At 36.1% G+C, this 14871-nt stretch overlaps 1 protein-coding gene across 1 annotated transcript; it reads right to left on the bottom strand.

Annotated features, from left to right (window-relative positions):
• Window positions 1-1261: 1261 nt before the first annotated feature.
• LOC124825914 (seipin-2) lies at window positions 1262-4101 on the bottom strand. Its single transcript, XM_047298653.2, has 2 exons — window positions 2963-4101; window positions 1262-2023 (listed from the first exon to the last, which is right to left on the bottom strand). The coding sequence occupies exons 1-2, from the start codon at window positions 4001-4003 to the stop codon at window positions 1538-1540; spliced, it is 1527 nt and encodes a 508-aa protein (XP_047154609.1). The 5' UTR covers window positions 4004-4101; the 3' UTR covers window positions 1262-1537.
• Window positions 4102-14871: the final 10770 nt, after the last annotated feature.

Here is a 14871-nt window from a genome sequence, read left to right as displayed (position 1 = left end):
TATATTCAAATATATTAAATTATATTAAAATAAATTAAATAATTATTAAATTTTAAATAAAAACCAAATTTTAAAAACTTGTTTAAAATCCGTAAAATATGTTAACACTTTTGATTTTTATTTAAAATTTAATAAATATTTATTTTAAATAAAAATTATAATATTAATTATTATATTTATATTTTAATAATTATTAAAATATGATATATATTTTTATAATAATTTTATTAAAAAAATTAAAATAAGAATAATTAAATTAAGAATAATAATAATGAAAATAAAAATAATATTTAAAATTACATTAAATATATTTAAATATATTAAATTAAATTAAAATATTAAATTAAAATTAATAATTATAAAAATTTAACAAAACCAAATTTTGAAAAATTGTTAATCGGCTAATCGGATATAGACATCCGATAAATTATCTTACGGATATCCATATCCGATGAATAATTATTTTTAAAATTTTATTTTTATTTTTATTTTAATAATTATTTAGTTTAATTTAATATTTTAATATAATTTAAATGTATTTAAATATTTTATTTAATATAACTTTATTTGATATTCGACTGTTTTTAAAATTTTGTTTTTATTTTAATTTTAATAATTATTTAATATAATTTAATATATTTAAATATATTAAATAATATTTTTATTATTATTTTTATTTTAATTATTCTATTTTTATATTTTTAATATAACTATTATTATAACATAAATTATATTTTAATAGTTATTAAAATATAAAATTATATTAAATAATATTTGAATTTTAAGTTTAATTATTATTAAGATGATGGAGAGTATTTTTAATAAGAAAAGGAAAAAAAATAAAAAAATATTTATTAAGGTCAAAAATTAAATTTTTGAAAAAGTTAAAAATACAAGATAAGGATAAAGATGAGACGTTAAAAGGTTAAAAATGAAATTTTTAAAAGTGTGTGATGAGATGTTGGAGACGTAGGATGAAACACCCATAAAATAGTCATAAAAATAAAAATGAGAGGTCCAAATAGTAAATCATGGATTTTCCTTTCACTTTCTCAAAACAATTGACTCTTTCATTCTCCATCAAATATTTGTTTTCTAACTCTTTCTTCCTTTTATCCAAGTACTAACCTAAATTCCCTTCTCCATTCCTTTGTGAATTTCAACCTAAATGAGTCTGTAAAAACATTAATTTAGAGTATAGTATTGGGTAAGCTTTTCTTAATTAGTTTAAGATCTAATTAGTATTGAATCGATGCAGAAATAGTCGAACAAAGGTGTTTTATTAATTCCTTTGTCACAAATCCTAGTATAGATATATTTTCTTCAGGTTAGCTAAAAATATTCCCCTTCTGATGTGTTGACATAAATTACATTTTGTACATGACGTGCTCTGAAGCATTTGCGAAAGAAATTCAACAGAAAAAAAATAACAATTAGATGTTAGGACACTAACACAAATTAATACATGCTAGGCTAACTTGTTAGACAAAAACTTTGCTTCCATCACGGTTAATACTGACTGGAGAAAAAAGCAATCTCAATCTAGTGCCTGAGGACGGTTTAAGGTTGCAGGACGGCGAGCTGAATCCAGCCTTTGCCTTGTTTTCGGAATAATGATAGGCGTGCAACACACAAGAGCAAAGATTAACTCTGTGAAGAATGCCATCATCGCGATCCATATAAAAATGCTCATCTTCCAAAGCCAAATAATCCTCTTGAACAATGGAAGTTCCGATTCAACAATCAGAGATGCATCATATATTTCAGGAATGCCTGCACCTGGTTGATATTCTGCTCGTTGCTCAAGGGTCACTTTGAAGCACGAAGTAGGTAGATCTCCTTCTTTGAAACCTCTCATCTTCACATTCAGAGTCTGAGTTTCGGATGTATAGCCAGTAACAAGAGGAACAATCTTTAGAAGAGTGGTGATTAGGCGGATAAGCTGACTTCTGAATCTTAACATACAAGGTTGACTTGAGCTTGCAATAGCTTTACCATTAGGCAATAGGAAATCTACCCTGATCTATAGAACAATAGAAATTAATGAAGAAACACAAAAGCTAGCTGCAGGAAACTATAAACTACCACATCTGTAATCACACATCATCATCAACCAAGATACTTGACGAAATCATAATCAACGGTCATGGAACAAGTACAACAAATTCTATTCTTTGTCTAATATATGTAACAATTATTTTAGAACACCTACGCCACACTGATAGTAACCACAAACTGAACAGAAATAACGTGCCAGAAACCACATAACCCAAAAGCTTGAACTGTTATACGAAGTCCTATTAAATTATTTTTGGGTGTCTAACAAATCTTACCACCGGGTTGCTTCGAAAGTCAACACTAATGACCACAATGACCCAATTAATATATTCCCAGAGAGGTCTATATTACATCATTGTGGTGTATAATGTTTCATTACAGAATCAATATATTCCCTTCAAGTTAATAAACAAACAACCAACATCTTTCCTTCCAGTTAATAAACAAAAATCCACACGGATAAATTGCCAAAATTAATCGGTGAATAACCACTTCAAATACCCCAAAAACAAATACTGCAGTGTATAAATAAGTTCATTTTAACCAATTAAAAAACATTCAATCTATTTTACTTTATTATTTTCTTTTCCCGTAAGGTCTTACAAATAATTTTATCTAAACCAACCCTTAATATAAATGTAAAAGACATTAATCTCTAGGTCCAGAAGTAGTAACACCAAGCTAGCAACGGAGCATAGTTTGATATCTGTAATCTCAAATTGTGGAGCATAGTTTGATATCTGTAATCTCAAATTGCGGAGCATAGTTTGATATCTGTAATCTCAGATTGCGGTGAGTGGTACCACCATAAATCAGTTCGCACTCTGAATTTAAATTCGATGAAGATTTTGAACAAGTGTTTTTTTCTTTTTTTTAGTTTATATTGAAGGGAATAGATAAGCACCTGAAAGATCCCAAGGTTTCTGTTGTATCCTGACTCTGGCACTCTTAACTCAACAGTGACTTGCACCTTGTGCTTAGAAGGTATAAACCGTTCACCCACCCACTTCCGATCATCATCCTTATCCTCGGAACCTATACCACCAATGACACCAGCACACGACATTATCGGCACATATGCGACAGGACTATGCTTGCTATAATCAAAGTTCAAAACCTCCCTCATCTGAATCGGCTTCTCCACCAAATACTTCATCAACAACATACTAAACACAAACGACGAAACCAGAAGACCAAACAAAACGCAACCAACATAGACTGAGCACAAAACCCCCCACCCCCACCGCAAAGCTACGCTCCAAACCGATTCGTTCTCCTTGAACCATCTACTGACATAAGGCCTAATGCACCGAAACAAACCACACCACCCTCTGTTCAAAATCCCTACAAGGAAAACCTTGCCCCTCTTCGTTGTCCCCAAAGGATCCATGAAAAACATGCATGAATAAAACACGAACAACAGCGGGTAAGTTATGAACATGAACATTAACTTAATCTGAAACCCTAATAAGTTAATCGCCAACCCCGCGGGGAGGTCGAGGAAACTCGAAGACGAGTCACCTTGTCGCGGCGCCGAGTCAACGGAGTCGACAGCTGCATCATCGTTCGCAGCTGAAGTTACGGTGGAGCCCTCGTTGTTCTCCTCCGTCGAGGCATTAACTTGTTGCGGGTCATCCAAATCGGGTTTCTCCGTATTCTCGTCTTTCTTGAGATTTCGATGCCACCTGCGGTGTTGGAAACTTCTCCAATTGCCATTCACTAAATCGCTCTCCAAGCTAGATCCTGAAGATTGAGTATCCGCAAAACCGCGACTAACTGGCCGGCGCCGGATTGTGGCAGCCGGATAGTATGACTTAGGTTCGGGTGGAGGATCCGGAAGCCTGGAAGCCGAATCGGAAGGCTCCGGCGAGCCCTCGGCGGGAAAATGTTGAAACGCATCTACGAAAACGTCGCCGTCGTGATCGATCGAATTTGGCCGGTCCATTCAGATTCAGAACCTCGGTTAAGGTAGGAGATTTTGTCCCATCATTATACATTTGGTATGTAAAAATAAAAGTCAGAAACATATTCAAATGCTTCATAATAATTTAAGCTAGCAAATAACCTATATATTTCAGAGACATGAACGAGAATAATAATTAAGAGGAGCTAAAATAAAACAACAAAAACTAAGTGAAAAATTATATTTATCCTATCCATAAATAATGTAATTTTTTTTTTCACTCTCCGGTAAGACTATTGAGAATATTTTTCAATATATCTTATATAATTAAGTAATAATAAAGTATTTAACTAAAATATTAGTTACCTCTTTATAATTTCATTCAACTTATTTAACTCCTTCATATATTTTAATACTCACAGTTTATATGCTAAAGGCCTTAATTCTTCAAATCATTTAATTCATTTACATATTGTATATATTAAACGTCTTAATTCTTCAAAATATTTAATTCATTCAAATATTTTTAAGTATTAATTTATTAACATAAGAATTTTTTTTAAGGATAATGCTGATATGTGATTTTTTTAATAGTTAAAATTTTAAACAATAAAAATTGCCTTACTACCCGAATAAATAAAACATAATTTGTTTCAAAATATTTCATACATGTTGTCTAGTTTTGGATTATTTAGAGTCTTTCTCTTTCGCTTAGGGATCATCAAGTGTTTGATCTTGGTTTTTAAGAGTTTTCTATCTTCTGTTATGCGGCACTTGGACCTTGTTGGGTCCTATTTCTCTATTTATTCATCCTATCTTTTGTTTCCTTCTTTGTGTAATACACACTTTTACTCTTTCTCCATTCAATATACCTCTTTCTCGTCCTCTCTTTTACTATGCAACGCATAACTTTTCTGCATCTTTTTCTCTGCACATTGTACACACGCATGGAAGGACACAAGGTTTGATATGGCATCAGAGCTCTTCTATTGAAGGGCTCTGCTGTGCCACTCTGATCTCTCTTCCTTTCTTTCTTTCTAGTTTTTCTTTCCTCTTCTTGTTCCTTCTTTTCTTTTTCCATAATAGAAAATCAACAAGATCAACAAGATCAACAAGTACAAAGTTTTCTGTACCTACACCCCAATGAAAATCCAACCATTGCATTAGTCTCTCCTGTTCTGGATGCCTCTAATTACCACTCTTGGAGTCGTTCTATGCGCACAACCCTCAGCACCAAAAACAAAATTGAGTTTGTCCTTGGTATTGTCGTCCAACCTGCCAAGATTGACACCAAGTTCGCTTCTTGGTATAGATGTAACAACATGGTTGTCTCATGGCTATTACATTCTGTCTCCCTTTCCATCCGACAAAGTATTATTTAGATGGATCAAGTTGGAATGATTTGAAGAACCGCTTTTCCCAAGGAGATAAATCACGTATCTCTGACCTTCATATGGAAGTTGCTACCTTACATCAAGGAGATCTTTGTGTTTTGAACTACTTCAGCAAACTCAGAGTTATATGGAACGAATTACAGAATTTTCGGTCTGACCCCATGTGCACTTGCAAGCGAAAATGTTCTTGCCATATTTCTTCTATCTTGGCTCAGAGAAAGCTCGAAGATTAAGCTGTGCAATTTTTACGTGGCCTAAATGATCAATTTAACAACATCAAGACTCACATGCTTCCTTTGGATCCTATGCCAACTGTCACAGAGATTCTCTCCTATGTACTTCAACAGGAACGCCAGCTTGCTACCGAACATATTACTGCTAGTGTTTGTGGCAACAATCAAGTCTCTTCTGGTAACAACATTGTTTTTTCTAGTAATAATAATAATAATGTTCTTGCCACTTCATCCACTACCGTATGCACTATTTGTAATAAAATTGTGTACACAGAAGTTGCCTGCTATCAGAAACATGGGTTCCCTAATCAACAAAATAAGAATTTTAAGAATCAAAATGCAAGAAAAATCTGTACATACTGTAACAAGACTGGCCACACCATATTTGCTACAAAAAACATGGCTATCCACTTGGCCGTAAACTTTACAACGGCAGGTAGACTCATGTTCACAATGTGTCTGCACAAGATGATGTCTCCATTGAGAAAGATAAAAATGAAAGGGAAGGTACACGTCTCACTCCACAATAATATCAGATTTTAGCTGACTTATTCAAGAATACCTCTGATGACTTCACATGTTCAAGTTAATCAAGTTGGTGTTGCATCCTCACATCAATCAATAACTGGTAATGTTCACTGCACTTCTGCGTTAAAGATTCTTAATCACACAAGGATAATCGATTCAAGAGCCACAGACCATATATGTGTCTCTGAAAAAAATTTCTTCTTGCATCAAAACCTGTTACTATTAGTCTTCCAAATGGTAGTTCTGTCAGCACTCACTAATGCTGGCACAATTATCTTTAATGATAATTTTCAGCTTCACAATGTTTTCTATGTGCCATAATTTTCTTTCAACCTTATACCTGTGTCTAAAATTGCTACTTCTCTTCATCATAATCTCATTTTCTCTTCTTCTGGCTGTGTTATACAGGATATGAAAACCAACGAGAAGAAGATTGGTTCAGTTAAAACGCAAGCAGGCTTATATGTCCTTTATTCTAATGACTTTCTTAAGAATTGCTCTTCCTGAATTGCAAAGACTGAAAACCTTTGGCATGCTCGTTTAGGCCACCTTTCTAGTGATAGATTGAATTTATTGCATAAAAAGCACCTTTACATTCATGCTGACCAAAGCATGGCTGTGATGCTTGCCACAAAGCTAGACAAAAGAAACTCCCCTTTCACCTTAGTGTTGGTATCAGAGCTTTCACAGTCTGAGTGTTCGAGTTAAAAAAAGAGAGTGAGAAATGGCAAACTTTGCAAACAGTATGTCTCTACCCCAGTTGTCAAAGAAAGTTAATTATGACAATTGGAGTGTGCAAATGAGAGCTCTTTTGGGATCCCAAGACGTATGGGATGTAGTGGAGAGTGGGTACGAAGAACCCACAGATGATGAAGCACAGACGGTTGCCCAACTTGCAGCGTTGAAGAAAACGCGTGTGAAGGATAAATCAGCTCTATACATATTGTACCGAGCTGTGGATGAATCTGGCTTTGAGAAGATAGTAAATGCTAAATCTTCAAAAGAAGCATGGCAGATTCTGGAGAAAGTATACAAAGGTGACAACCGAGTCAAGCAAGTCAGGCTTCAAACTCTCAGAGGCGAGTTTGAAAGTTTGAGAATGGAGGAAAAAGAAAGAGTAACCGAGTATATATCTCGGGTGGAAGCAGTGGCAAATCAAATCTGTAAAAATGGAGAGGAATTGCCAGCCAGTAGGGTGGTAGCGAAAATTTTGAGATCACTAACAGATGATTTCGAAAGCATAGTTTGCGCTATTGAGGAATCGAAGGACCTCTCAACACTCTCAGTTGAAGAGCTTACTGGGTCACTTGAGGCCCATGAACAAAGGAGAAGAAAAATGAAAGAACCTCTTGACCAAGCACTACAAGTGCAACTTGACTTAAGAGGAACTCGGAACACTCAGGGCCAAGATCCTAGAGGAAGAGGAAAAGGTGGCCGAGGACGTGGTGGACGTGGCAGAGGCGGACGTGGCAGAGGTGAATTTGAAGCTGACACAAACCAGACCAGACAACAGAATTGGCGTGGTCGTGGTCAAGGAAGAGGTCGAGGAGGTCGATCTAAGTCAGGAATTGAATGCTTCAGGTGTGGCAAAATTGGCCACTACGCAAACGAGTGCAGATCAGGAAATTGCTATAATTGTGGGAAGCCAGGCCACATAGAAAAATATTGTCAGGCTGAAAAGAAAAAGGAAACAAATTTTCTTACTGAGGAAACCAATGAAGAAATTGGGATCTTATTGATGTCAAAAGATCCAGAAGCTGAGCTTGTGCCAAACTGTTCAAACAATTCGGTTTGGTACTTAGACACGGGGGCAAGTAACCACATGTGCGGAGATCAGAGTTTGTTCAACGAACTCATCAAAGTTGAAATCGGACATGTCTCATTTGGAGATGATTCCAAGGTGGCTGTAAAAGGGCGTGGAACAATCCGACACATGCAGAAGGATGGACGGATTGGAGAAATAAGGGATGTCTACTATGTTCCCGAGTTGAAAAGTAATATTTTAAGCATGGGTCAAATGATGGAAAAAGGCAACTCAGTTCTGATAAAAGATCGAGTATTATATTTGAAAGATAAAAGCGATCATCTCATTGCACGAGTAGAAATGAAGAAAAACCGGATGTATAAGTTGGAGCTGAATATTTTGAAAAACAAGTGTCTGAAGCTTGACGTGAAGGACGAAGCTATGGTATGGCATTTCCGGTTTGGCCACTTGAACTTTGGAGGTCTGACTGAACTATCAGAGAAGCAATTAGTACGCGGACTACCTGATGTAGAATTTGAAAAGAAGTTTTGTGAAGAGTGTGTACTCGGAAAACATCCGAGGACTAAGTTTCCGAAGTCAACTGAGTTCAAGGCAGAAGAACAACTCGGTCTGATACACACCGACCTGTGTGGACCAATCTCTCCTTATTCATTCAGTGGTAAGAAATACTTTATTTCGTTCATAGATGATTTCTCTCGGAAGACTTGGGTATATTTCTTAAAAGAGAAATCAGAAGCTTTTGATGCATTTAAGAAGTTCAGACTAATGGTGGAGAAGGAGACCAGCAAACAGATAAAAGCTGTCCGATCAGACAGGGGAGGTGAATTCACTTCAACAAAGTTTAATGAATACTGTGAACAACATGGGATAAAACGATTTCTTACAGCTCCATACTCCCCACAACAAAATGGTGTTGCAGAAAGGAAGAATCGGACCATTCTTGATATGGTTCGAACCATGCTTAAAGGGAAGAATATGCCAAAGAAGTTCTGGGCAGAAGCAGTACAATGTGCAGTTTACGTGCAAAACAGGTGTCCACATACTAAACTAGATGGAATAACTCCACAAGAAGCATGGAGTGGGAGAAAGCCAAATGTCAGCCATTTTAGGGTTTTCGGCAGCATGGCTTATGGTCATGTTCCTACTCAGCACAGAACAAAACTAGAAGACAAAAGTAAGAAATATGTTTTTATTGGGTACGATGAAAAAGCAAAAGCATACAAACTTTATAACCCACTTACAAACACGGTAGTTGTAAGCCGGGATGTCCAAGTTAATGAGGAAAGTGAATGGAGCTGGGACAACATGAAGGAGAAGTCATCATGGAACTCGGAGTCTGGAGAAGAGAACTCAACAATATCTGAGAAAGCTGCTGAAAGAAACCTGGAGAGTATAGCTGAGAGAATCAACAATTATTCTGATGAAGAAGATGAACCTGTGCAACCTAGATCTCGAAGTTTACAAGACATTTACAACTCCACTGATGAGGTACATGTAATATGTTTGTTGGCAGGAGCAGAAGATGTAAAATTTGAAGAGGCTGTGATCGATGGAAGATGGAAGAAAGCAATGGACGAAGAAATCAGCTCAATTGAAAAAAATGAAACTTGGGAGCTGACAGATCTACCCATAGGAGCTAAACCAATTGGCTTAAAATGGGTATACAAGAAGAAAATCAATGCAAATGGAGATGTGGAACGTTACAAAGCTCGTCTTGTGGTGAAGGGTTATAAACAGCAAAAAGGAATTGACTATGATGAAGTGTTTGCTCCAGTAACAAGAATGGAGACAATCCGACTGCTATTTTCTTTGGCAGCACAACACAGATGGAAGATACAGCAGATGGATGTGAAATCAGCATTTCTAAATGGATTTTTAAAAGAAGAGATCTATGTAGAGCAACCTCTCGGTTACATGAGAAGAGGTGAAGAAAAAAAAGTGTTGAAGTTGAAGAAAGCATTGTATGGCTTGAAACAAGCTCCTCGAGCCTGGAATGAGAGAATTGACACCTACTTCAAGAAGAATGGTTATGAGCAGTGTCCATATGAGCATGCTCTATACCTAAAGAAGAACAAAGGAGATATGTTGTTCGTTGCTCTATACGTAGATGATTTAATCTTCATGGGAAGCAGAAATGAGTTGGTCGTAGAGTTTAAGAAGGTGATGAAAAAGGAATTTGAGATGACTGATCTGGGTGTTATGAAGTACTTTCTTGGTTTGGAGGTGGACCAAAGCACAAAAGGAATTTTTGTGTCTCAAAAGAAGTATGCCGAGGAGATATTGAAGAAAGCAAAGATGATGAAGTGCAATCCGGTTTCTACTCCTATGGAACCTGGAACAAAATTGTCCAAACACGGAGATGGAAATCGAGTTGATGCAACCAGGTATCGCAGTTTGATTGGAAGTCTGAGGTACTTGACAAATACAAGACCAGACTTGATGCTAAGTGTAGGAATCACAAGCCGATTTATGGAGGAGCCAAGGTATTCTCATTGGAAAGCACTAAAGCGGATACTAAGGTATGTAAAGGGAACCATGTCTTTTGGATTATTGTACACCAACTCAGATCATTACCGGCTTAGTGGATATTCAGATAGTGATTGGTGTGGAGATATAGATGATAGAAAGAGCACAACTGGCTATGTTTTCTTCATGGGAAATACAGCATTTACTTGGCTATCAAAGAAGCAACCCATCGTGACGCTATCCACATGTGAGGCTGAGTATGTGGCAGCATCCTGGAGTGTCCGACATGCAATATGGCTCAGAAACCTGTTGAAAAGTTTGGAGATAATGCAAGAAGAAAAGGTATTGATCCGAGTAGATAATAGATCGGCAATTGAGTTAGCAAAGAACCCGGTAAATCATGAGAGAAGCAAGCATATTGATGTTCGTTTTCACTTCATCCGTGAAAAGTTGAAAGAAGGAAGCGTGAAACTTGAACATGTAGAGAGCAAGAAGCAAATTGCAGATATATTCACGAAACCATTACCAACAAGGTCATTTCAAGACTTAAGGAAGTTGATCGGCATGATAGAAGGATACAAAGTCCATTAAGTTTATGGAGGAGTTTTGTAAAATAAACTTAGTGGACAACCAACCACCCATCATGGGTCTTCCACTTTCTCCAACCATTATCTCCATTGTGCTCCACTACGTTGCCCACCATACCACTACAATTTGGATTTTACTTGAATCCTAGTGTCCACCATTCTACTCCACTACCACTACTTCTTGGATTATTAAGTGTTTGTTCTATTATAAATAGAAGCACCGTGTGTGTGAATAAGCATCAAGGAAGTGAAAGAAAAAATATATGGTGCTTGTGTAGTGTGCCGAGTGAAGAGAGAAATAGAGTGTTGTATGTGAGTTTTAGTGTTGTGAGAAAAGAGAGTGAATTGTTGTGTATGTAAGCTTGAGTTTGAAAGTTTCTTAATAAAGAGAGATAATTTTTATAGATACCAACACTTAGTACATCTCGTAGCTCAAAATCCTTTGATCTTGTTCATATGGATATTTGAGGATCATGTAATGTTTCAATGAATGGTTTTAAATACTTCCTTCCTATTGTGGATGATTACTCTCGTTTCACTTGGATAATCCTTATGTGTGATAAATCTGCTATTAGAAAGCGTATTACTGACTTTGTTACTAAAATTGAAATATAATTTGGAATTGTCATAAAAACCATATGCACTGATAATGGACCTGAGTTTTCTATGCATGATCTATATTCTCGAAAAGGCATCACACACCAAACCACATGCACTTACACACCTGAACAAAATGGCATTGTCCAAGGCAAGCACCAACAGATTCTCAATGTTACACTTGCTCTTCTTTTTCACGCACAACTTGCTAGCATTTTTTGGTGTTTTACAGCTCAACATGTTGTTTTTCTCATCAATTGCATGCCTGCCCCTTGTTGAACAATGATTCTCCATATGAACGTATGTATTGTTCTTTGTGTGATCGTTCTTCATTGTGCGTTTGGTTGTCTTTGCTACGCCAATACTCATCGTTCTTATTGCACAAAGTTTGATAGTAGAACAGTTTCTAGAGTGTTTTTGGGTTTCAAACCTCATCCCAAACGCTATTTGTTTCTTAATCTTAACACTCACAAAGTTGATATGTCCCACAACATTGTTTTTTTATGAAAATAACTTTCCTAATCAGAAAAATAATATTATGTCATTTTGCCACTAATACATTTTAATCATGATTATAACATCTGTGATGCATCTCATGATACTGATCATGCTGTCATCGATACAAATAATGATCTTATTCTCCATGATTTTTCCATCATCGACAATGAAAATATTATTAACAGCAACAGTCACACCACCGTTGTTGGGTCCCCTAACGAGCCACCTGCTGAATCGCTTCGCAAATCTGTACGCCACAAAAATGGTTTCATCTTACCTTAGTAACTTTCGTACTCATAATGTTCTTATATACTCGATTATAAATTACATCAACTGTAATAATCTTTCCTCTAAATATTTTATCATGTATATTACTTCTGTCAATTAGCCACAAAGTTATACTCACACTTCCAAAGATCCTTAATGGGTTAAAGCTATGAATGACGAGTTAGCTGCTTTGTGAGCCAATCATACATGGATTATTACTGACCTGCCCCTGGTAAAACTACTATTGGATTTCGTTGGGTGTACAAAATTAAACACAAATTGGATGGATTCATTGATTGCTTTAGAGCCAGACTCGTCACTAAGGGATTTACTCAACTCAAAGGTCTAGATTTTTCTAAATACCTCTGCACTTGTCGCCAAGCTAACTACTCTTCGTCTCCTTCTTGCCATTGCCGCATCCAACAATTGGGAATGCCTTCCTTCACAGTGACCTTCATCAGGAAGTTTTCATGAAACCACCACCTGGTTTTCATGTCCAGAAACCCAACCAAGTTTGCAAACTCCACCGCTCCTCAAACAAGCTGGGTGCCAATGGTACACGCCTACGCTCCTTATACTTGTTCTTCTACAAATCATTACCTATTTATGCCATTCACTATTTATGAAACATACTAACCACTATGTCATTGTTATTCTTGTGTATGTCGACGACATTGTCCTCACGATAAATCATGTTCAGGAAATTACTCACATCATTGCCCTTCTTCATTTTGAATTTTGCATCAAGAACCTTGGCGACCTCACTTATTTCCTGAGTTTCGAAGTAGCTCGCAACCGAAATGGTCTTCATCTAAGCCAACAAAAATATACTCTGGATCTTCTTCAAGAAATTGGCATGTTAGATTGCTCCCCTGCTATTACACCTATGGTTCAATCCTCTCGTCTTCAACAAGTTGGCAAACCTCTTGATGACACAGAAGCTTCCTCTACATAAGATTGATAGGTCACCTCATCTATCTTACTAATACTCGTCCTGATATCTCCTTCTTTGTCAACAATCTTAGTCAATTTGTAACTCTTCCCACCACTTTGCATAGACAAGCTGCTTATCGTGTTATGGTCTCTTCTTTCACAACAATACCCGGTTATAGCTTTAGACCTACAATGACTAGAAACAAGAAAATATGTAACCAGTTTTTCCATTTATCTTGGCAATTCCTTCATTTCATGGAAAAAAAAAGACAGACTATTTCGCGTAGCTCATCCAAAGCCGAACGTGCTTTAGCTTTAACATGTGAAATCCAATGGCTTATTATCTCCTCCAAGACTTTCAAATGCCTTTCACTCTGCCAGCTATCTTGTACTGTAACAATCAATCCGCCATCTAGATTACTTCAAACCAACTCCATCATGAACGCACCAAACACATCAAAATATATAGACGGTCACCTCATTCGTGAAAAGATAAAACGTGGTTTAATCAAACTCCTTCCTATCTCTTCTTCTCTTCAAGTTGCATACATTTTCACGAAGCCGCTACCATTGCAAACCTTCGAAAGCAACATATTTCCAAGTTGGAATGAAGAACATCTAGTCCCGGGGTCTGATAACATCTTCATACACACTAATGTCTAGCTTCGGATAGCTTAGCGCATCTCTCCTCGCTTAGCGGTCATCAAGTGTTTGATCTTGGTCCCTCAGAGTTTTCTATCTTATGTTAGGCGACACTTGGGCTTATCCCTCTATTTGTCCATCCTATCTTTTGTTTCCTTCTCTTTATAATACATACTTTTACTCTTTCTCAATTTGATATACCTCTTTCTCCTCTTCTCTTTTGCTATGCAACGTATAATTTTTCTACATCTTTTTCTCTGCACATTGTACACACGCATGAAAGGAAACAAGGTCTGATATAAGTACATTGCCCACAATTATGTACATTTAGTCATACTTTTTTGGTTGAATCTTCAGTGCAATTTTTAATATAAGTGTCTATTACATCTATGTTAATATAACCACACCTTTGTGATCATAGGTTTGATCTCATACACTAATGCACTTCTCATATATTCTTATAATTATAATTTGTAGTTTATTTAATATAATTTCTTATTCTTGCACTTCAGAAAGCTTTTTAGAAATTCAAGTAAGCTTAAAATCTCTCTTTAGATATAAATAAATAAATGATAAATAAAAAGTTGGACAAACTTATTTTAAGATTTTAAATTAAAAGTGGTGTTTTAGTTCTTATGTAAAACCTTGAAAATGACACCTGGAAGAGAGGGACAAATGTCTCAACTAAAAGAGTTTGAGCATTTTATAGAATTTTCTTAAAGCACAACTCATCCCATCTTCTTAGAATTTGCATCTCTCTAAAAAAACTCAAACCTCTTCTTTTCTCCTTCTTCTTTCTAGAAAATCTTCAACTCATTTCATCTTTTCAATCATCTGACCACACTCAATCACCCCTGGTATCAAGAACTTCAATTTTCACCAATCAACGTCTCGTTTAGAACGGGTAAGTCTCAATCTCTGGGTTCTTGTAGGACTCTGAAACAGTTTGACACATGCAAGTCACATTTCTGGTTGCATGTGTTCATCGGCTTCTTCTTCT

Source organism: Vigna umbellata, chromosome 5 (assembly GCF_029865625.1).
Source record: "Vigna umbellata cultivar VRB3 chromosome 5, Vumbellata_1.0, whole genome shotgun sequence".
NCBI classification, from domain to species: Eukaryota; Viridiplantae; Streptophyta; class Magnoliopsida; order Fabales; family Fabaceae; genus Vigna; species Vigna umbellata.
This window is presented reverse-complemented; position numbering and strand designations above follow the sequence as displayed.